At 32.8% G+C, this 23,175-nt stretch overlaps 4 protein-coding genes across 8 annotated transcripts; 3 read left to right on the top strand and 1 right to left on the bottom strand.

The window, feature by feature from the left end:
* Positions 1-364: 364 nt before the first annotated feature.
* Positions 365-2,522, top strand: AT5G53320 (Leucine-rich repeat protein kinase family protein). Its single transcript, NM_124711.4, has 2 exons — positions 365-1,605; positions 1,685-2,522. The coding sequence occupies exons 1-2, from the start codon at positions 426-428 to the stop codon at positions 2,308-2,310; spliced, it is 1,806 nt and encodes a 601-aa protein (NP_200144.1). The 5' UTR covers positions 365-425; the 3' UTR covers positions 2,311-2,522.
* Positions 2,408-4,339, bottom strand: AT5G53310 (myosin heavy chain-like protein). Of its 2 annotated transcripts, NM_124710.4 has the most exons (4): positions 3,884-4,339; positions 3,353-3,671; positions 2,790-2,848; positions 2,408-2,700 (listed from the first exon to the last, which is right to left on the bottom strand). In NM_124710.4, the coding sequence occupies exons 1-4, from the start codon at positions 4,104-4,106 to the stop codon at positions 2,669-2,671; spliced, it is 633 nt and encodes a 210-aa protein (NP_568789.1). In that variant the 5' UTR covers positions 4,107-4,339; the 3' UTR covers positions 2,408-2,668. The 2 variants fall into 2 exon arrangements, with proteins under 2 accessions (NP_568789.1, NP_001331315.1); NM_001345049.1 differs by lacking the exons at positions 2,408-2,700; positions 2,790-2,848 and adding an exon at positions 3,003-3,244 and having other exon boundaries at positions 3,884-4,182.
* A 109-nt stretch (positions 4,340-4,448) lies between these two features.
* On the top strand, positions 4,449-6,742 carry UBC10 (ubiquitin-conjugating enzyme 10). Of its 4 annotated transcripts, NM_001203599.1 has the most exons (6): positions 4,516-4,664; positions 4,764-4,843; positions 5,201-5,328; positions 5,445-5,549; positions 5,818-6,196; positions 6,717-6,742. In NM_001203599.1, exons 2-5 carry the CDS (start codon positions 4,774-4,776, stop codon positions 5,959-5,961), a joined length of 447 nt encoding a protein of 148 aa, NP_001190528.1. In that variant the 5' UTR covers positions 4,516-4,664; positions 4,764-4,773; the 3' UTR covers positions 5,962-6,196; positions 6,717-6,742. The 4 variants fall into 4 exon arrangements, with proteins under 4 accessions (NP_001154776.1, NP_851181.1, NP_001190528.1 ...); NM_180850.3 differs by lacking the exon at positions 6,717-6,742 and having other exon boundaries at positions 4,455-4,664; positions 5,818-6,315; NM_124709.2 differs by lacking the exon at positions 6,717-6,742 and having other exon boundaries at positions 4,600-4,664; positions 4,737-4,843; positions 5,818-6,249.
* A 12,739-nt stretch (positions 6,743-19,481) lies between these two features.
* On the top strand, positions 19,482-21,049 carry CRF3 (cytokinin response factor 3). The gene has a single exon (NM_124708.3). The coding sequence runs from the start codon at positions 19,738-19,740 to the stop codon at positions 20,800-20,802; it is 1,065 nt and encodes a 354-aa protein (NP_200141.1). The 5' UTR covers positions 19,482-19,737; the 3' UTR covers positions 20,803-21,049.
* The last annotated feature ends 2,126 nt before the right edge of the window (positions 21,050-23,175 follow it).

Below are 23,175 nucleotides of genomic sequence, written 5' to 3'. Positions count from 1 at the left end.
TAGCATGAACCATGAAACTCACTTTTTCTAATTTCAACTGCTACAAGACACTACTTAGGTTATACACAACAAAAATCAAAGTTCAAATGTTGAAAAATATTGTCCAGAAAAAAAAAGTAACTTTGAAAATTCAAGTAGCTTTCACCGTGATTTTCTCAGCAAACAAAAACAAAAACAGAGTTGTTATGCATCAAGTCAACAACTCGCCGAACCTAACATTAACCTAAAGCAACCCACTTTCGTTATAATACACACTGATAAAACAAAATTAAACCTATTGAATAATTCTTACAATATAGCTCCACAAAAGTCAATAATTGTAAACTTATTATATATCTAACTAATCTCACTTCTTCATCTTCATCCATTATTATAAACGCCACTTTACTCTTAAAACCAGTTTTTTCTCCACCCTAATTAAGAAAATGAAGTGCCAAGTTGTTTTGATACTCATCGTAGTAATCTTCAACGTCTGCATAGAAGCAGAGACGATCAAAGAAGATAAACACACTCTTCTTCAATTCGTTAACAACATCAATCACTCTCATTCACTCAACTGGTCACCAAGTCTTTCTATATGTACCAAATGGACCGGTGTTACTTGCAACTCCGATCATTCCAGTGTTGACGCTCTTCATTTAGCAGCCACGGGTCTACGCGGGGATATAGAGTTAAGCATCATCGCCAGGTTAAGCAATCTTCGGTTTCTCATTCTTAGTTCCAACAACATCTCTGGAACTTTTCCTACAACTTTACAAGCTTTGAAGAACTTGACAGAGCTTAAACTCGACTTCAACGAGTTTTCGGGTCCTTTGCCTTCTGATTTATCTTCTTGGGAGCGTCTACAAGTTCTTGATCTCTCTAATAATCGGTTTAATGGTAGTATACCATCTTCGATTGGGAAGCTAACTCTGTTACACTCTCTGAATCTTGCGTATAACAAGTTTTCTGGTGAGATTCCTGATCTCCATATTCCAGGTTTGAAGCTGCTCAACTTAGCTCACAACAATCTAACAGGAACTGTACCTCAGTCATTGCAGAGATTTCCACTCTCAGCATTTGTCGGAAACAAAGTGCTGGCGCCTGTTCATTCATCATTAAGGAAACACACGAAACATCACAACCATGTAGTTCTTGGCATAGCATTAAGCGTGTGTTTTGCGATACTAGCTCTGCTTGCTATCTTATTGGTAATCATCATCCATAATAGAGAAGAGCAAAGAAGATCTTCAAAGGACAAACCTAGCAAGAGGAGGAAGGATTCAGATCCAAACGTGGGTGAAGGAGATAACAAGATTGTGTTCTTCGAAGGGAAGAATCTTGTCTTTGACCTAGAAGACTTGTTGAGAGCTTCTGCAGAAGTTTTAGGGAAGGGCCCGTTTGGGACAACCTACAAGGTTGATCTCGAGGACTCTGCGACCATCGTTGTGAAAAGGATCAAGGAAGTGAGTGTACCTCAACGGGAATTCGAGCAGCAAATCGAAAATATTGGCAGCATCAAGCATGAGAATGTTGCCACTTTAAGAGGATATTTCTACTCTAAGGATGAGAAGCTCGTGGTTTATGATTACTACGAACATGGAAGTCTTTCAACATTGCTACACGGTATGTTGATAATGCCACCATTTGAATTTATACAGTATCTTACATAGCTAAGTTGGTCTATATGTGTATCGATACTCAGGTCAGAAAGGTCTCAGGGATCGGAAGCGTCTAGAATGGGAAACTAGACTGAATATGGTGTATGGAACAGCAAGAGGAGTAGCTCATATCCACTCACAAAGCGGAGGTAAACTAGTCCACGGGAACATAAAATCCTCAAACATTTTCCTCAACGGGAAAGGATATGGCTGCATATCTGGAACAGGAATGGCTACACTGATGCATTCATTACCGCGGCATGCAGTTGGCTATCGTGCACCAGAGATAACAGACACAAGAAAAGGGACTCAACCGTCTGATGTGTATAGTTTCGGGATATTGATATTCGAGGTACTAACAGGAAAATCAGAAGTGGCAAACCTGGTGAGGTGGGTGAACTCGGTGGTTAGAGAAGAATGGACAGGAGAGGTGTTTGATGAGGAGCTTTTGAGGTGTACCCAAGTAGAGGAAGAGATGGTGGAGATGCTTCAGGTTGGTATGGTTTGCACAGCGAGATTACCAGAGAAGAGACCAAACATGATTGAGGTAGTGAGAATGGTGGAAGAGATAAGACCAGAGAAACTAGCCAGCGGATACAGATCAGAGGTTTCCACAGGTGCGACAACAACTCCGATTGGAAGTCTATCAGGATCTCCGTATATACTATAAGAAAGACTATTCCATCTTTCCTTAATGTATTGACCATTCAGAAAAAGATTTCAATATTTCTACAGACGATTATCGTGATTGCCATTTGAGAACCGTTTCCAACAAAACTAGAATCTGTCTTCTAACAATATTTGAAATATACTTGTAACCATTTGTTTCTTATATTGACACTACTGGTCTTGTGTTACATGAAAGAATCCATTCACATTTTCGAAAGTCGAAACAGAATATAATAAACAACACATACCACCATGATTTCAGCTATTAGTAACCAACAGAAAAGACATTCGAAAGTCGAAACAGATCTTACTAGTGGTCCCTCCAAAGTTTATGAACAGCGAGGAAAGTTGAGATGTAGTCACTTCCACACAAATTTGGTCTTGATACCCCCTGAAAAATAGTGGTAGAGCTTGATGAGCAAATAAACTAACCACAAACTTAGATTGAATCACAATATCCAGAATCTTATTCATACAAACCTTCAGATTCCTCAAAAGAAACTTCCTTTACTAATGAGGCAGATGCATTGTACTCAAATCTGGAATGAACACAAGGAGAAACCATTATCAGTATAAAACACAAACTGCACATATAAACCAATAGCTGAGTTTTACGATATGGGAGATATACAAAATGTTTCTACGGACTATTATCGTGATTGCCATTTGAGAACAGTTTCAATCAAAACTAGAATATGTCATCTAACAGTATTTAAAATATAGTTGTAACCATTTGTATCTCAACGTACTAATTTCAGTAGTTATCTCCTAAAAGTGTTAATTCTTTATCTTCTTCCATAAATATAGATATGATTAATAGGTACAAGTGGATCCTCTGGTCTCACCACTAACTAATAGCCAAGTCACTTAAGAAACAGAGCTCACTAAGTTTCAGAGACTAAAAAGACCCACATCAGTTCTCAGTAACACAATACCTGTAGTGTCAATATCAGGAAATGAGATGAAAATAAACAATTCTCATGTGCATGGTATTAGCATTCAAAGAGGAGACATCAAAAACCAAAAATTGCGGTCATAGTTACCTGTTAGAGAGAAGCACTTCAAGTTCATAGTCAGAAGCACTTTTAGTGACATCTACCATGACCTGAACAAGCTCAGTCTTCCTAGTGCTGGCCATGAAGAGATCATATTCCGTGGGAATAATGATAGCGAAGAAGTTATCACTCAATTTGCTTAAACACATCTTCTCTACTGATGACAAAGCAATTCTCCTGGTCATAGCTTCAGTCTCGGGATCAATTAGATAGATCGCAAAATCAGTGAGGATAAAAATACGCCGTTTCATCTTCCCCGAGCCGGTGAACTTCAAAACTTTATCAGCAAAAAGAATCGATGTATCACCTATAACAACAATGAATCACCTTCTCAACATCAAACACATGCAATTCAAGGTGAATCCAATCATTAGCAATCCAAACAACCACATAAGAAACTATAAATCGATGCCACAATTCTACAGCTGATTCAACTATTCCTCCAAGTTCTTCGATTCACAAATTGCCTCTCAATCTCAAATTCATCAAATAAAAACCAAAAGTTTGGAGAAACCTAACCTTGTTTCTCCAGAATTCGCATCAATCCAGGACGAGAAGAAACGTGAAGATAGTCACCACGATGCTCTCTATAGCGAGACGCTTTCCTTCTGACTTTACCTCCAGCGAATGGCGTGTGATCTCCTCCGTCTACCTCACCCACACTTCGATCTTCATCAAAATCAGGTGGAGGTGATTCTTCGCCGTCGAACTTCGGCCCCTTTTGCTCCTTCAACCGGTTCATTCCTCCCGGCGACGAACTCGAAATCGGAATCGGTTAGCTTATTCTCAGATTCTGCGTTAGAAAAATCTCCAAAGTGAGAGAGAAGACGTGGCTTCAAATGATTCGATCGATTAAAAGATACAAATCTCAGCCGTTAGATTATATGACTTCATCGCAACGCGTTTCGATGCCACTTGATTTGAAATTTATAATAAACTCGCAGCCGTTAGATTTCAATACCACTTGATTTAAGGATAGGATATCAACCGTTAGATTAGATGACTTTTTAAGACGATGTCGTTTCAATGCAACTTGATGTTTTAATTAAGAAGCGCCGCGTCGTTTCAAGGTCCACCGAATAATAAGAGGGTTAAAAGTAGAGTCCACTAGTCAAAGAAAGTAAATAATCCACACGGTATTTATTGTAGACGTGAGCACAGAGAATAATTCGTATTCTTCGTCTTTCGTCCACCACCATCTCTATTTTCTTCCTTTCCCCTAAGTCTTGGTTCTTCTTCTCTCTAATACGAGAAGAAAAAGGCGAAAACCTCGCCAATCCGATTACGCGAAAAATCAAAGGTATTGTCTCTGTAGCTTTTGGATCTATTACTTATATTTCTCACGGATTTATAGCTTCTCTGATTCGTTTAGAATCTTTGTTTGATTTTTGATTTTTAGGTTTTTGGATATGGCGTCGAAGCGGATCTTGAAGGAATTGAAGGATCTCCAGAAGGATCCACCTACATCATGTAGCGCAGGTACTTGTTTCGTGTTTGGATTTTGAGATTTCATCTTAAAAAGTTTTGTTTCCCTGAGCTGGTGTTGATAGATCCGGTTTTTTTGTTCGCTTATGCTTGGATTTGTTTGGATTTGTGTGTTTATGTGTTGTTTGGTACCGATCTCGAGCTAAGTACTCGTTTTACTTTTTAAGATCTGGCTAGAACTAAATTTGGTTTATCTCGTTTCTGATTTCTCTGGTGAAGATCTTATAAAGGCTTAAAACTCGTTTCATTGTCTTAGTTTCTGGGGTCTGGTTATACTTGTGAAGAAAAAACTGTCTCTTTGTTTCCTTGTGCTTATGTGGTGTGAGATTGAGTTTATCTTTCTGTGTACAGGTCCTGTTGCTGAAGACATGTTTCACTGGCAGGCAACGATAATGGGTCCTTCAGAGAGTCCTTATGCTGGAGGTGTTTTCCTTGTAACCATCCATTTCCCTCCGGATTACCCATTCAAGCCTCCTAAGGTGATTCCAATATTTTGAGAATTGTTATCAAGTATGTTTTGCCAAAGCTCGTATGTTCTTTATGGTTGCTTCATTATCTCATTGTTCTTCATTATGGTGTGTGTGATGATATCTAGGTGGCCTTTAGGACCAAGGTGTTCCATCCCAACATTAACAGCAACGGTAGCATTTGCCTCGACATCTTGAAGGAGCAGTGGAGTCCTGCGCTCACCATTTCCAAGGTTCGGTTTCTCTTATTCTTTTGTTAACAATAGAAACCCACCTTAAAACAAATACTCTCTATTAAAACTGCTTCAGAGGCAGTAATCTACTCTTATCAAACATGCTTTTGCTCCTTAATCCCTAGTTGAAGTGATAAGATTGAGCTGTCTTCATTAAACTTTGACTCATTTCGGTTGTCTCTGAAACATTAAGCTTATTAGACTCATTGAGGATGAAAAATTGTTGTTTGTTATCGATCAGTTCTAACAACTGCTTTGCAATTAACAGGTGCTGCTATCGATCTGTTCTTTGTTAACCGATCCAAACCCGGATGATCCTTTGGTGCCCGAGATAGCTCACATGTACAAGACTGACAAGAACAAGTACGAGTCCACTGCACGAAGCTGGACTCAGAAGTATGCCATGGGCTAAATGGAAAATCCCACCTACTAAATTATCTCTTTATGAAGAAAAAAATCTGCCTTAATTTCTATGTATGATTCGATAGACATCTCTTTGTGTCCTTTTAACTTTCTGAAGACAGGACCAAATGAAGTGGGTCTTGTTTTAAACGAAACAAAAAAAAACATCATCTTTGTGAAAACTAGAATCTGATCATCTTCTGTTGTTTCTTCTTGTGGTGAAATTATGATTTGATGTTTTCGTTGTGTGATGAGTTGCTACGAGTTGTTCAAATTTATCAAACTAGTCTTCAAACTTATCCAACTGGTCTTCAAACTTATCCAACTGGTCTTCAAATTTACTCTGAGTTAATCGTTGTGGCCAATGCCCGTCATGGTGACAATGCGTTCTGTTGTAGCACGTATGTTGTAGAAAATGAGTTTTGTACCTTGCAAGGTGCGCCTGTGGATTGTGGACTACATACGTGATGCAACAAACATTTTAAGTATGCAATAATATCACAAACAATCCTATATCCATTAAACGACATGTATTATGCATGTTTGAACTCAAGTAGTAACTCAGCAATGATTCACTAGTACAAAACCACTAAACACCCTATTTTGTTTATAAGTTATAACAGTTTTCTTATTCGTATCATCCATCATATCATGAGTTTGACGAAAACATGTTATTTGGTGAAGTCAAATTATTTGACAATACAGTATTTAATAAAATAATAAATAGCCTGATTATGTGGAATGTGAGTGGTATAGAATCAACAGAAAAAAAAAAAAGAGTGGTATAGAATCTAATACTACAGATAATCTATAGATGAATGGGTATGGACTGAACTCAAGTTATGTAGATGGGCTTCGATGGACCAAAGATCCATCGCTCGTCCGAGCTTAAAGTATCACCCCTAACAAATTATCTTTACAAGTCCACAGGTAAGAGAAAAATACATTTAATAGTGTTGTGCTATTAGAATATTTTTGAATTTCTCTTCTCTATAAGAAAATACAGTATGTTACTATCTTTTTTTCAAAATTTATCATTATCCCACGGATCAGTGTATTAGAAGAGTATCAGTTTGAACTTAGAAATGATAACCAACAGGCAAAACTTACTCTAGTTAAGAGCAAAAGACCAAATTAAACATCTGCTTTAAGTTTAACAAAATAAGAAATCATAGGGACTATAGGTTTGATTTAGATATCCATGAAACTTGTAGGCTAAGAACTCTAGACATTCAAACGCAAAATTCAAACAATTGGTGTCGACTGAAAGAAATAAAATAAAAATCAGTGTTCCATGTTTTTTGGTTTAGTTAAGATAGGTGTTCCATATTCCAAAATGTTAAAATACTTTAATAATTGTAACAATGCACGGTTAAAGAGACAATACAACCAATTAACTATTCGACGTCAAAAATGTCGGCTGCATTAATTTCCCTATTCGGTTTCTCCTTCCCTAAACTAGTAAGCAGTAAGACATTCAATTCTCCTTTAACAAAACCAAATTTAATTATAATGTTAATGTATTATGTTCTATTATAGGATTAGATATTTGGAGGGTTCATCTTACTATTTAATTGTAAATTCGTTTTGTAAAATTTCATTTTATATAATGTTGTTTTTAACTATTTTACAGTTTGTAATTTTTTTTATTAGTGAAATAAACTAAATTATATATTAAATGATATGTTCATAGAAAACAAATATATATATCTCCACAATTTAGCAAAACATTTTACAATCGAAATATTTGTTTCTCATTGATTCGTCATTGTGTAAGTCAGTAATAAACAAAATTATAAGGAGTATGTTTTGTTAAAAAAAATTTAGAATAGCTTTTCCTAGGAGTTATAAGAAACTAATAACCGATTATTCTTTGAACTACTTAATTTCTCTTTTATTTCCTATGTCTCCTCTTTATGTTTTAGAGAACACCGGGATGTGAAATTGACAGTGGTGAACATCGATGATGTTTAAACGACAATAGGATTCTTTTGATTTTGAAGTTGTAGATTAAAATTTTGTAACTAAATTTATAATATTTGACAAATTTTGTAACAAATTTCTAAAGTTCTTGTAAGCTTTGTAATTTGCTTGTTTTTTTCTTTTTGTTATTGTAAGCTTTTGAATTTATAAAAGTTTTGTGATTTGCTTGTTTGTAAAAACTTGTGATTTTACGTTATTTTCTTGAAACACCAATACGAGATTTGGGCTTACCGAGGCTTCTTTCGAGGTCTGTTCGGTTATTCCTAATGGTTTTATTGTTTCCACTACTCAAGCACTATCTCAAAACATTAATATAAAACAATCGAAACTACTTCAATTTCCATTTTAACCTTGATTTTTAATTTTTCTTGCTAAGTATAGTTGACGTATGATGGACCACTAGCAGCCACATGGAAATAGCAGAACCACACAGGGTCTTTCTTTCCCTCGGGGTTTCATTGCAGTTGCATTGAATAATTTTGTCTTATACTTAATAATTCTTCATTTGCCACTAGTTAATAACTATTAACTAATACCTATGTTGCACTATTATAAAATAATACTCACCATTCCGTTTTCAGTTTCGCGCAATATCACTTAACAGAAATAAAACAACTTGTTAATATCTCGTACTCATATATTGATTGTTATAGAATGAGAAAAAACATCTTGTACTGTTCAATTCCCACTAGTGATTAGTTTTGTACGAGTAAAGTTTTTAAATTTGTAAATGATGACTTTAATATTAATTTTCTACCCACACCGTAAATTTTCTTTTTGTACCGAAATACGGAAAATAATTTTAAAATTAACTAAAAATCAGCTTTTAAGAAAAAGGCAAAAAAAAAAAACGAGTCTCTTACACGACCACTTCGAAGATGTCTTCCTTTCGATAAATTACGTTTTCTAAAGAATCTAACCATTAGTCTTTTACTATACTATATAACAATCGAATTTTGTTTATGATTATTTAATTTTTCTGAACATGCAAAACCTCTTATTTGAAAGTTGAAATCATAGAAAGTAACATATAAGAATTCAACTACACGTGTCAGTGATTAGACTAATGATAAATCTACCTCCAAAGTCTCCATAACTTGGATAATTATACATTTTTTTAGGGTAAGAGAGATAGGTCGTGCCCAGAAGAGCATGGTCCTGAAAACCAGGTTTTCTTAAAATAATCAAGTTAAAAATTAGGTTTAATCATAATTAATTCTGAAAGAAAGAACATAACAGCCTGAGATTTAGACAGTCTTCTCACACTAATCTCCCTTTTTGTTTCTAGTGAAACACAGAATCGTAAGCTTGGTGGTGTCCACTAATTAATGGCATTTATGACGGTTAACTAATGTTAATTATTGCATTAGTTAAGTTACTAGTTGAAGGTTAATGTCGAAGCAAAAGAACCGTTAGCTTGTTTCAGAGAAAAAAGAGCTATTTAAAAACTACTATACTCATATTTTTTTCATTCCTTACGTTAATAGTATATCATTTTTGTTCAAAGCTGACACCGTCAAAGAAATCAGCACACTTAAGAAAAAGATTTTGTAAAAATGTTGTCGTACCAAAGCTTGTTAATTTGAATGAAAGAAATTACATAAGTCTCTTTTTGAAATGATAATTTCCTATATTGAATTTTTTTATTTGTATCATCGGATTTTGTAGATAAAAGTCTATAAAGATTATCAAATTGATATCGTCGTTATGTAGGATGCATAAGCGATAAAAAGTCAAAAACTTTTTAGCCAAATTTCGCGTAAAAGATTGTTAAAACGGTTTCCCGGATTAATTAGTCAAATTATTACTTTTAATATGATATTCCTTAGTTTATTATGTGGCTTGCATGTTTAAAGGCAAACAAAAGAAGATGGTTTCACAATTATTCTCCTATTATTAGGGCTTTTCAATTTCAGCGATACAAATTCATTGAATTGATTTAGCAATTCCATAAAGATCGAACAACTTTTCCACGAAAATGAAAATCAAGTTCTTGATAAAAAAAAATCTATTTATGCATGTATTTTGTAGGTCCTAAACAAAGTTATTTATGCTCAGAATCAGACGCTAGTACATTGCTGATTAATAACTGATTCATGTAGATAGATATTCTAGCACCCAAACCTTAGATCATTATAAATTTAGAACTCAATAATAATAGCACTATTTTTGGATTCGACTCCTGGTACAAGTGAATGACCAATGCTATAGATTATGATCCCACGGTCGTGCTGTGTCAGAAAATCAGACGTGGCAGAATCGAAACCGTTAGTGGAGAGAGATGCGAAGTTGTCGCACGTGTGACTATTATGGAGTATGGGGCTGAGTCTGTCAAGTCAACAAATAATTACTAAGCTGTGACTGTGAGACATACTATAATTAATAGTGTTTCACAATTTATTTGTATCTAATTCTTTATTCATCTTATGCTTAATGACCTTTTAGACTTTACAAAGTATTATTCTCGAGATCCTTAGTGGTAATAGACATCTAATTATGTTCAGTTTCCACTTAAGTTCTTTTCGATCTAAAATCACATGGCTTTATCAAATGTTTTCTCCATTTCAAACTATTCTTCTTTCAAAAGCTGGATTTTTTCTTTCTTATGTATAATTATTTTAGTTCTTTTGTTTGCCCCTATAAGTATCAATAAGAAACCACTTTAATCACACCTAATAAAAATGTCAAACTAAAATATACTTGTAACTGTTAATTGTAAACTCAAAAGTTTAAATAATTTTGTAAGAGAAGAAGTATAAATTATAAACAAAACTCTTTTCCAACTTCGTAATTTTATATCATACTTTTCATAGAGTCACCTGAAAAGGAAAATATATGATTATATATCCATCAAGATAAATTAAGATAATCAACTAATGTAGCTTATACATACGATAATGATGCTTAATTACGGGAGTTGTGTAAGAAGTTACAGTAATAATTAGTACTAAGACAAAGGCATAGAAGTACATGACATTTATAAGACCAACATCGCTTGCTTCTAAACTAAGACTGTCATTGAGAATGACTTGAGTGCTACTTTACTAACCATCATCTTACTTCTTTTCCAAGAAACATATTTACACACATTCTCTACTTATTAACATTGGAAAACTCGGCGTTCTGACGTATTTTTAATATGTTTCATTCCATAATTTTTTATATGCCAGAAAGAAAAAAAATTAGTGCAAACAAGGAAAGTCTTATTATAAGACTATACTTCGATGAAATCACTCTCCACATCTAATTAAGTAGTCATCTATCATCATCTCTAATGACTAAAAATGAAAATTATTATCTTGTTAGATAGTTTGTTCTTCCATATAACATTGTATATTTTTAATTAGTTAGTATTATTTACATGTAGAAATTTGAAATTAACCATTTAGCGAATGATGGTTCACGTACGGAATCGTCTGGTTTGACCTCTGGGACTGGAATGACATGTACCGATGAAGTCATGAAGAAACCGTTATAGTTCGTAAAGCATCAAAAGTATTTATAGAAGAATATCTCTGATATACAAATATAATTAAGAGAATATCGTAGAAAAATTTACAAAGTTTAGCAGGCACATAAAGGGGGGTGGCCGGGTGCACAAAAGGGCTTCTAAAATGTAATGTTCTTCTGAAAAAATATAAATCGAGCAACAAGAGATATGGAGTTTAGTCGTGTATGTATACAAATATGTGGTGTAGTAGTGGTCCAACTATCGGTTATTTTTCTAGACATAGAATACGTTTGGCACATTAATTTTTCAGAAGAAGATATGCTCGTAATGTCTTGTTACTAAAAAGTGTTTCCAAATCTAAAATGGTATTAGTTTCATAGTAAAGAATGGTATTAAGTTATTCAAAAACTTGTATAAGTTTCATAGTAAAAAATGGTATAAATATTACTTTTTGAATTGCTAATATATATTATGTATAGATAAAATAGTTAAAAACTTTTATGCAAAATAAATAACTATATATATCCAATTACTTGAATAATGAATTACTTATATTTTGCATTATTGCATTACAAAATGCTATTCAGCCATTAAACGATTATTAATCGGAGCTTTATTATGGAAGCGGTCTTTTTCAAATTAAATTTCGAAACATATGCATGTTATGTATCGAAGTGCGATTGATCGGTTTCTAATAGCTAAAATATTAATACATATATTTGTGAATGTTATTTTACTAATATTGATTATTCAAGTGAGATATTTGTCAATTTTGATATTAAATATAGTCATGACAACTTGACAAGTAACAAGGTGTGTCTTTCTCTAGTCTTTTTATTTGCCCATCAAAATGCGAGCTTATGCTTTTGATTACGCTCTACACAAATACCAACGTACATGCACTTATTTTACATAATTAATGGTGGTAAAGCTTCTGTGTTTTGAAACGTGGCCCTTCTTCCTAGAATGGATCTTTGTCCTTAATTTAGTTTTTGTTTACTTATACTACTATATATCTCCATTGCATAATTGTATTTGAATTCCTAGTTACTTATTTGAGTTCATAGTGTTAAGTTTTTACAACCCATACACGTATGAATGTCATGATCAGTAATAAGGCATGAAAAAGAAAACTTAGCATATGACATTGTTTAAATTACTAGAAGTTGAGCTTCAAACTTTTAATATATTTACTATATTGTTACTCGAAGTTGATCGCTTATGTGTGTATATAGAACCCATGTGAAATAGCATAATTATGTGTGTAACAAATATTTTATTCTACGGAAGTCTTTCATTTTAATTTTTCTTGTATCTTAAACTCGACGGGTATATTGTAACTCGTAACATATATTTGGGTTTTCTAGTCTACATTATCGATGACTAAACAGAAATAAAATAATATGTAAATCCACGTATGTATAAATGAACGTATAAATAGAGTTCAAGTTTATAGTCTACTATTATAGTTCAAAAAAAAATATATATATATACACATTGTGTTTGTATTATATTACAGCATAATGCGCTAAAATGTTGAAACTCAACAGAATGATAGACTAAAAATATAGAGAAAATATGTGGGATTACTATAATTTTCTGATGACATGTTGCACTGTAGAATCACAAGAACGTCGTATATATCTTACCGATTAATTACAGATGACGCAAGAAAGATCGGTCGTGCTAAACACGATTTCAGACAAGAATTATTTAGCCTCTGTGGAGATATTCATCAAGGTTTCATCAATTATAAAAAGGGGTATATATTCTTATATGGTCTCGACATGTGGTATGTGCATTCTCAGTTAATAGTACGTCTGAAATTGGTTTTACTCAGCTGATTAAAATGAATAAAACTTTTTCATTGCCATATTCATTTTTTAGAGTTTTAGAAGGAATTGGAGTTTAATGAAACAATGGTTATATTAATAATTTTCTGGTATTGGTTATTATTTCATGATCATAATTATAGCAGTGTATTCGCCAAAGTTTGTTTTACTATTATATAGTTTGAGTTTAATTTAAAGATGTAGGAGTTAGAACCATTGTGATGCGGAGACGAGTATTGTGAAAATGGAACGTCTCGAATCAACTAATAGACACGCGAGGACTTATTATCCATACTAGGAACTATATATTGACCCCGATATGATCACATTTGTAACGTTCTTGTGTGTTCACACTCTGCCAACGGACCCATCGCTTCCATGGCTTACCAAGAGATCAAATCCAACGACTCATATGGCTTACCTCACCTTAAACTAATTTATAGTTTTGGTTTTGATGTGATTTGGACCGATTAGACTTTAAACCACACCTCCAAGTTTAGAATTGACCCCAAGAAAAGTAGTACTTCCACATTAAATCGCGGAGAGGACCATCTTAATTAGATAAGAGAGCTCATGACTTCAGCACATGATTCCCAACAAAATTAACAAAATATATCTATATTTTAGCACCCAATCTGTTTCTGTTTAAAGATTCACACAGAAATATGATATAATATCAAAATTATTGGATTTTGAGCTGGCCTTGATTATCACCATAACACCATGTTAAATATTCTCCTTAAAATGGTTTTTTAACGTTATGGTAAATAATGGAACTACTTGGCATTGGCAGTAATAACTTTAATAATTCGATGATCTTGCCAACGTACGTCAGATACGACGCATTCACGGTTGATATATAGATATATCCTTTTTGTTTTTGATAATAAAAATTAGGGAGATTGATTAATTTATTTATCCGAGAAAGATTTAATCGATTAAAACTACAAACCTCATATATACTGTATTTTCTAATCACAGGTTTTAAAGACAAAACAATCTTGGTGCTGAAATCTATAACCCTTGTTCTTAAGGATCATAATTAGGGAATTGTTTCAAAAATTTAAAGAAAACGTCTTATGAGTGATAGTATTATCATTATCACTTCCAGCTAATAATTTGAACAAGTCATACACTACACTAATTCGGGCTGACGTTTACATTTTCTTCGGATGTGTCGTACTACTGAACGATATTTTCAACCCAATAATAGAAGAATATGCAAATAATCGGATCGAATGATTTTAAGGTTTTCCAATATTTAACTATTAATCAACGATATTTGCGAATTATTGAGAAGAAAGAAAAAATATTTGTTTATTACGTATCATGCATGTATATACGTATCTTAAAATTGTATGTGTGTAAACATGCATAGAAAATGTTTACATGCATATAACCCGGAAGAATCTTTAAGGATCTTGGACTTAATGATCAATTAATTATATTCTCCAGTCTTGACTAATTTTACTGAACACCAAGTGGATGTTTACATTAACTACCTTCGAATCATTAATGAAATTAATCCTTCATCGTTTGTTTGTTTGTTCTTTCTATTTTACCGTGTACGAAAAAATCTCTATAGTAAAAAAAAGAAAGAAGGATCCATTATTAGCAAACGAAAGTGGTTATTGGACAGGTGAAATTTAATGAATATTTCGAATGTAACGTTATTAATTAGTTAAGCTAATAATCATATGGTTGGAAAACGTGAATACAAGAAACAAATTAATCTTAAGTATACACATAAATTTGTGTTTATCGATGAAGGCCAAGCAAGATTCAGTTTGTCTAAATTTCCTTGTAATTACTTAATTGTCGTTTTAATCGACACACATAAACATGTATATATATATATGTGTGTATATAATCATTTAAATGAGATTATTGGTCACTTGGCTCAATGGAGAAGAACACTGCACTAAACCTTGGGGTTTGTCTTTGCCAATCCAAAGGATTCTCCATGTCTCTCTCTTCCTCACATTGGATCTTCAACATTTTTCTTCTCCTTACGCGTCCCCACGCGCCTCTTTTTTCCTTGTGTTTTTTTCCAATTAATTAACTAAAAATGTGTTAGCTATAACCTGAATATTATGGATGGAGGGACAAGTGGACGAATTCGAACCAACAAGTGGCATTGTACGTGCTAATTAGATCTAAGCATATATGACTGACTTGGACAAGTAGGTGACAAATGTGTTCGATTCGTTTACACACTACTCTCTAAAAATGAGATTTAAGAAACACGTTTATCATATAAGACACGAAGTTATTTAAGTGACAACTCTTAAAATCATTTAAGGTTTCTCTGCGTTAATGTTTTGTGTGGATTATCTTTGATATGATATGATTGTTTGATATATGACAGTTTAGAATCATTTAAGTATACAAGCATCCATTAACTATGAATAGCAATTGATTAGAGTTAAAGAGAGAGTTCCGATCTTCCTGACTATCTGCGTGGATCCAACAAACCACATATGTAGGATTTAGATGCGGTCGGTTTTCCTTTAAAGTACTGCTTGCTATGTTTCGAAGTGTTATGTCAAATTTTTCTTTGCAAAGAATCAGCAATTCGTTCATTTTATTTTGTTGCTACGTTTTAAACTATAAAGAATGTTATTTTCATGCATTGACTTGAAAGACTTTATTTCTGGTGAAACATGCAATTATTGGGGTTAAAAAATCGTTAAAGAACATACACACAAAATAAAGAAATAACGTGATTCCTTGTATTTGAAGATTTCATATCGAAAGCGATGTGTCAAAGTATCATATTCAACACCGATGAGAGAAAAAAAACAAATTTTCATAATGTGGAAAGTTTCAATATAATTTTATTGACCAAGATGTCAAATTTTATATAAAAACAAAAAAATTCAAACTCGTAAGTTTCTATTTAACAAAACTTTAATAATGAACATGAAAGAATTAAACAAATAGAAAGATTGCAAAAATCTGAACATTATAACTTTCAATTTTGGCTCGCCAGAACAATATGGCTTAAATAGAAGAAAACATAACGATTAAAAATAATAAAGTTAAAAGGAAAAATTTGGAAAAAAGGAGAAAAAGAGAAGGGGACGTGTGAGGATGCGTTACACCTATGTATCTATTTTATGTGGTCAAAGCTATCTTACTCTTTAGATTTTGGGTCCCACGTGCATGCTTCATATTTTGCCTACGTCCCTTCTTTTAATTTTCTTTACCTAATGTTGTCCTACAAAGTTTTAGTCTGTTTAATTCTCGTTTTTACGTTTAGGGAAAAGGAATTACTATCATGATCAAAATTATAGAGCTTTTTCGGTTTTACCATTAAAAATAAAACAACTATCTGAACTAGTTCTACAACTAATGTTATTGACTTAAACATGTCCAAAAAAAAATTATGTGAACTAGGCAAAAATATACTTCAGAATATTTAACGAGTACAGATGTTATATATTTCTTCCGTATTATTATAAATGATGTTTTTTTTTTTTTTTTTTTTTGCTCTGTTCTGAATGATGTACTGTATTAGCTAAATTTCTAATGTGTTTACTAATTAGTCTTATATAGTCATTTAAAATGTATATGATATACCACATGTATATAACAAGTACATTTTGGAAGATAAGATGGACATTTTAGAAATTTTGATTGCCACATCGATCATATTCCTTCAAAATGTTTGATACCATATGGAATTCCCTCCTTTAAAGACTTGAAAACTATCTCACTTCTTTTTCCTAATAATCACTGTTATATATGCACCATTTATCAATTAGTCCCAAGTAAAGATGTTTGAGATCTTGCACAATGTTGGTATAGAGTTTACTAGAAGTTTAGAATCATGAAAAGTTTCTTAATCGATACTAAACACATCATCAAACATATTTTTACTGTCTCTAATTCATAGACGTTTTTCATCGAAATTGAATCGTAAGATTGATGATGACACAGTGGCAACACCATTATTAGATTAATAGTTTTTGTGGTAGACTATTCATTCAATAATTCATTAGTTGATATAAATTTTCTTAATGGTTCCAATTTGTGATAAATTAGCAAAATGTTCTGAATTCTACTTTGTCACTAAAATTCGTATCAGAAAAACCGGTTTGACCGTCCGTTGTTCAGGAACTTAGGATTGACTTCTAGTAGTCTCTGTTTGCTTTCGGCTAGTTTCGAGCTTGGTGGACTTTCATCTTCAAATCTATCACTTTCTCTAATTCTTAGGTCTTAATCATAGAATAACTGAATTTTCCCCAAATAAAGGAGCAAGAAAAATGCAATTTCAATGCATGTAGAGTTTTCTTTTCATCAAAAATAAAATAAGGGAGTTTAAATCCGTACCATCTATATCACATAAAACTCATAGCGACTTTTAACAACTCAAGATATATTTTTTCTTAAAAAAAAGCAAGCAAGTTAGTAATTAATAGAATAAATTTGGTAAAGCCTACTCAACTTTCGAAACCATAATATGAAAATCTTTAAATTTATTTTTGGATTTTAAACGGCTTTCAACAAATTGATCAAGATGAGTTCAAAGACAGTTTATCAAAACAGATTAGCTGCAAGAGATAGTCTTTTGCAGAATGCTTCATAAAGTTTGTAACGGATTAGCAGCAAGAGATAGTCTTTTGCAGATTGCTTCATAAAGTTTGTAACAGGTTGGTATGAAGATGTTATTATGTTCTAAATCATGCATCTATGTTAATTTAGACCAGTTTTGTTTTTGGCTTAACTGTCTTTAACTCTTTAATATATGTACATGCATAGAGTTTGTGTTTTGTGTTTAAGTTATATGTATGTAAACTAGCTTTTAATTTGACACATTTTCTCTATCAAATGTACATGGTTTATGTTTATTGAGCAACAAAAAGTCTTTTACATCTTCAAGTTATTTAAATGTTCCTATTTAATATATCAGAAATGTAACATCACATATTTCCGAGAAAAAAACGATTCTAAATTACACTATTTATGAACTAGAGAGAGTAAAATTTAAAATTAAAATGGCTACTTAATTAAAATACAATCATAATTTTTTTTATTTAAAAAGCAAGTATATCATATCTTGGTTTACAATAACATAATTTCAAATCTCATTGCCATCCAAACAGAAAAATAATTTTTTTACTAGTCCAAAAAATTAGGAACAGATGTAGTAAGCTTTGATATCCCTAAACCCAAGTAAAAACCCCAACAAAAAGATATTAGTAGAAGATTGTTTTTACAACAAATCAAAAATATAGTTTTCAAAAAAAAAAAAAAAAAAAGATACTTGAGAAGCGCGTGGAAAGTACGAATAGCAAGCAGTGGTGGAAGAGCGAGTGAGGGAACAAAGAGTACAGAAAAAAGCCTAGAGACGTACCACACCACCGAATTATAAATGGCGGCAAATCCTAGGTTGCTCGCCACGTTACTTCTAGCTGTAAAATGGTAACATTTCAATTTAACTACCATATTTATATTGATTCAAAGATATTTTCGTCCTAAAATCATTTTAATATCTAAAATTAAATACATAACTTCCTCAGTCACATATTCATCTTCCCTAAATTAACATTATTCGATTATCTAACATGGAAAAATGTATATTGTATAATACAACGTATTCAACTTTGACAAAATCGCATTTATTTTATTTCCCTAACAGTTAAAAAATCGCATTTATTTTATTACCCTCAACATTCGTACGTGACAAGTTGAAAAATTGCATTCAAATAGACGAAGTTACCCTCAACAATCATCATTAATTACTTAATGTCGGTCAAAGCTAGTGGAGTGATAAAAAATTTGTTGAGAAGTAGTAAGTAAATTTGTTTTTATTATTAGTATCAAATAAACTAAAAAGGTAAAAAAAAATTTAAAAAAACCGGGACCGGGTATCTTGGGGGTCACGTGACATGAATCGCGAAATTCGAGACTAGAAGCCACGCGCTGACTCAGCACATACAGGAAGGAGCCAAATATCTAATATCGCCACGTGTCACCATGCGACTTGCGCTCATGAATGCGGCGTCCCGTATTTTTAAACAACTCTCTTATACCCGAAACTACCCTTGGAGTTTTGTAGTTAATTACGGAAAAATGCCACTGATGGAGGAGCGGAAAGAAACAGCTTCGACAAGGAAAGAAATCAAATGATATTAAATATTATATATTATATAGTTTTCGAATTTATTGTTTACTTTTGTAAAAATGAATAAAATAATTATGGCTAAAACCCCGAAGAGATCCTATAAATTAGCATTTCAAGAGTGAGCTAGAGAAGGTCTCCACTTGCGAATCGCTAAAAAAAATCACTGTTTCATAACACGTTTTTCTCTCTCACCCACCAAAAAAAAATCTTTTGTTCTTGTTACCAAAAAATCTCGTGATAAATCTCTTCAAACTTTGTTTTATTTTCTTCTTGATTCTCTCGAAATCTCTCTCAACAAACCCAGAAACTTTCCTTGATTCGCAAGCTTTTCTTCCTTTTATATTCTTCATTTTGATGCGAATATAGAGAGAGTCCATAAAAGAAACAGTAATGGACGAATATATTGATTTCCGACCATTGAAGTACACAGAGCACAAGACTTCAATGACTAAATACACCAAAAAGTCATCGGAAAAACTTTCCGGTGGTAAGTCATTGAAAAAGGTTAGTATTTGTTATACTGATCCTGACGCAACAGATTCATCAAGTGACGAAGACGAAGAAGATTTCTTGTTTCCTCGCCGGAGAGTCAAAAGATTCGTTAACGAGATCACTGTTGAGCCTAGCTGTAACAACGTCGTCACCGGAGTTTCGATGAAAGATAGAAAGAGACTCTCTTCTTCCTCCGATGAAACTCAATCTCCGGCGTCGAGTCGTCAACGTCCTAATAACAAAGTTTCAGTCTCCGGTCAGATAAAGAAGTTCCGTGGTGTTAGACAACGGCCATGGGGGAAATGGGCGGCGGAGATTAGAGATCCGGAGCAACGTCGGAGGATTTGGCTCGGGACTTTTGAGACGGCGGAGGAAGCTGCCGTGGTTTATGATAACGCCGCTATAAGACTCCGTGGACCGGACGCTTTAACTAATTTCTCCATACCGCCTCAAGAAGAGGAAGAAGAAGAAGAACCGGAACCGGTTATTGAGGAGAAACCGGTTATTATGACGACGCCAACACCAACAACATCGAGTTCTGAATCAACTGAAGAAGATTTACAACATCTCTCATCTCCTACTTCGGTTCTCAATCACCGGTCAGAAGAGATTCAACAAGTACAACAACCGTTTAAATCAGCTAAACCCGAACCGGGGGTTTCAAATGCACCATGGTGGCATACCGGGTTTAATACCGGTTTAGGTGAATCAGACGATTCATTTCCTTTGGATACTCCGTTTCTTGACAACTATTTCAATGAATCACCACCAGAGATGTCAATATTTGACCAACCAATGGATCAAATTTTCTGTGAAAATGATGATATCTTCAATGATATGTTGTTCTTGGGTGGTGAAACTATGAACATTGAAGATGAGTTAACAAGTTCTAGTATCAAAGATATGGGTTCAACGTTTAGTGATTTTGATGATTCATTGATATCAGATCTATTAGTTGCTTAATATGATGATGAGAGTGAAGAAGAAACCATCAAGCAAATATCTATGGTGTGACTGAAAAATTTTGGTGTTACTTTTTTTTCTTTCATAAGTTCATGAGCTTTTTTGTTTCTTTTTTAATAATTTATTTAGTTTTGTCAGGAGCTTGTAAAACAGTTTTGGAGAAATAGTGGAAAAATAGTTTAATTATTCTGTATTCTTTATTTATTTAAGTAATTGCGTTATTAGTTGCACGAACGTGTTTAATTTTCAAAGCATTTGGCATTTATTTATTTTTTGTTAATTAATTATTTAATTTTAGAAAAGCCAAAGTGGCATTCTCTTTGTAAAGTCATACTATGAGGCGCAAATTACGGTCGTGGCCAGTGAACTGAGAGGTTTTGGCCTTTGGGTTTGGTCTGGTTGAGAAGAGGTGTTTTGTCTTGTAATAGTCATGTTAATCTTAAATTTTGTCAGTAATATAAACTTCAAAATAAAATGTAAATTAATTAATTGTACAGAACACAAAATTATATCATTTATTATTCCGAAAATTACTATCAAATCCTAAATTCGAACATTATCAGAAATTCATGTTTATGATGGAAATGTTTTGGAAAGAGTTCCAAACACATCACAAACTTTTTGTAACCATTTTCGAATATCATTCAAGAACTCTTTCTAAAGACAAGTGTGTGGCAATGTTCTAGAATTCGAACATGTTGGTGGTAGGTGTTTTTTTTAGATGGATTTTTGGGATCCATATGACATTTTATTCATGATGGTCGTTTTTGTAAGTGAAACTTGAGTGTGTTAGATCTTAATAAACTAAATAAGAACATTCTGACCACTGGGAAGAAAATTAAACTTTGTTTTCAGGTTTTCAAAGGCTAATGCATTTTGTCATTCGTGAGACACACACCTCGTTCGGTGAAAAATATATATAGTTTCGCAAGTTTTTTTGTCTAATTTAATTGTTGATCGTTAGGGATGCGATAAATATATATTGCTTTCGGAAAATTTACTTTGACTAAAATTAGTTTTACCTAACAACTGATGGATAAATTTAAAATGAAAACCTTAACACAAAAGTAAAAGAATAATGAAAAATAAACCTTGGCAGGGAGGAATAATAATGAAACCTTTGCAGATTTGTTTTCGTTTCTTTAAACTTTTGCTAAGCTTTTATTAAAAGCTCTTGTAATTGTTTTTGTATCGAATGTAACTATATAGATTTCATTTGAATCCAAGTCACCGACTCATCGCCTTGTTTTACTAAACGTCTTTCAACTAAGGGAAATATGATCTATAACTTATTTTCTTCTTTAAAAGCTTTCTTTAAAAAAAAATATTCTCTGTTATACAAAGATTGCATGATAGCTTTTGCTATCGTTCGATTGTGATTCTATATCACTGAAATTAATTAAATTAATTAATCTAAAATTCAATATGTTTCCATATTTATGGTAAATTGATTCACAGGGTAGTATCTTACCTAGTTGTAAGTTCGTTGTGAGAAGGTCCTTAAAAGGAAGAAGTGGACGTACATACAAAAAAACACAGATATCAATCATTAAATTGTCCTATTGGTAATTTGAGAGAAAACTATTCTTGGTAAGAGATGTTATTGGTGTGCAGAGTACGGATCAAATACGATTAGGATTTAAGAAATTTATAAAGTAAATATATAAAGATGGTTCGTTCTCCAACTCAAATCAAAATTGTCCAGGTGAGAAAATCTCTCTCAAAATTAAATCTATATTCTTCATCAATCTGCATTTTTCCAACAATATAAATTGTAAACCATTGAAGCATCACGAATAACATCAAATCCGTCTTACATAAACACATTTATTATTTGAGTTTTTTTTTTTTTTTTTTCATTTAAACTTTAAGACTGTAGTCGAAGACTATTTTGTAATCTGTTGGTAGACCAGAATGATGTTAGGCTCATAGACTAGCTATATCTAACAGCATTTCTAAAATTAGTTGCAACCAACATAGCATTATGTCTTACTGTAGAAAAACACAAAGAATATACTGTATCAATTATCAACGTAACTGATATTTGTAACTCTCTTTTGTCTCACGTCCATCTTCCAATCTCTTTTGGTCTGAACTATCTTCGACTAAGATTTTGGACGTCGCTTTTTTCTTCATACGAGTTGTGTTATTGCCTTTTTGCCGGTTGGTATATTTCTTAATACTAATAATTAATAACTAATGGAAAGTATAGAATTCATTTGAAAATTCGGTCAATGTCGGAGAAAAGTAGGTGACAAATGACATAATTCAAACAAATAATTTACGTGGAAATAAGTTAAGCACACACATAGACCTTAAATTCCATATCACATTTAATACGATCGACATTTGTATTTTATTTTTCTCATACAA

This window comes from Arabidopsis thaliana, chromosome 5 (genome assembly GCF_000001735.4).
Source record: "Arabidopsis thaliana chromosome 5, partial sequence".
In the NCBI taxonomy this organism is placed as follows: domain Eukaryota; kingdom Viridiplantae; phylum Streptophyta; class Magnoliopsida; order Brassicales; family Brassicaceae; genus Arabidopsis; species Arabidopsis thaliana.
This window is presented reverse-complemented; position numbering and strand designations above follow the sequence as displayed.

Excerpts from the sequence above, each read along its gene's own strand:
- AT5G53320 (NM_124711.4), top strand. The coding sequence starts at position 426 with ATGAAGTGCCAAGTTGTTTTGATACTCATCGTAGTAATCTTCAACGTC. Across the intron at positions 1,606-1,684 it reads TCTTTCAACATTGCTACACG|GTCAGAAAGGTCTCAGGGAT; the intron begins GTATGTTGATAA and ends ATCGATACTCAG.
- AT5G53310 (NM_124710.4), bottom strand. The coding sequence starts at position 4,106 with ATGAACCGGTTGAAGGAGCAAAAGGGGCCGAAGTTCGACGGCGAAGAA. Across the intron at positions 2,849-3,352 it reads GAAGTGCTTCTCTCTAACAG|ATTTGAGTACAATGCATCTG; the intron begins GTAACTATGACC and ends TGTTCATTCCAG. Across the intron at positions 2,701-2,789 it reads TTCTTTTGAGGAATCTGAAG|GGGGTATCAAGACCAAATTT; the intron begins GTTTGTATGAAT and ends ACTATTTTTCAG.
- UBC10 (NM_001203599.1), top strand. The coding sequence starts at position 4,774 with ATGGCGTCGAAGCGGATCTTGAAGGAATTGAAGGATCTCCAGAAGGAT. Across the intron at positions 4,844-5,200 it reads ACCTACATCATGTAGCGCAG|GTCCTGTTGCTGAAGACATG; the intron begins GTACTTGTTTCG and ends TTCTGTGTACAG. Across the intron at positions 5,329-5,444 it reads ACCCATTCAAGCCTCCTAAG|GTGGCCTTTAGGACCAAGGT; the intron begins GTGATTCCAATA and ends GATGATATCTAG.
- CRF3 (NM_124708.3), top strand. The coding sequence starts at position 19,738 with ATGGACGAATATATTGATTTCCGACCATTGAAGTACACAGAGCACAAG.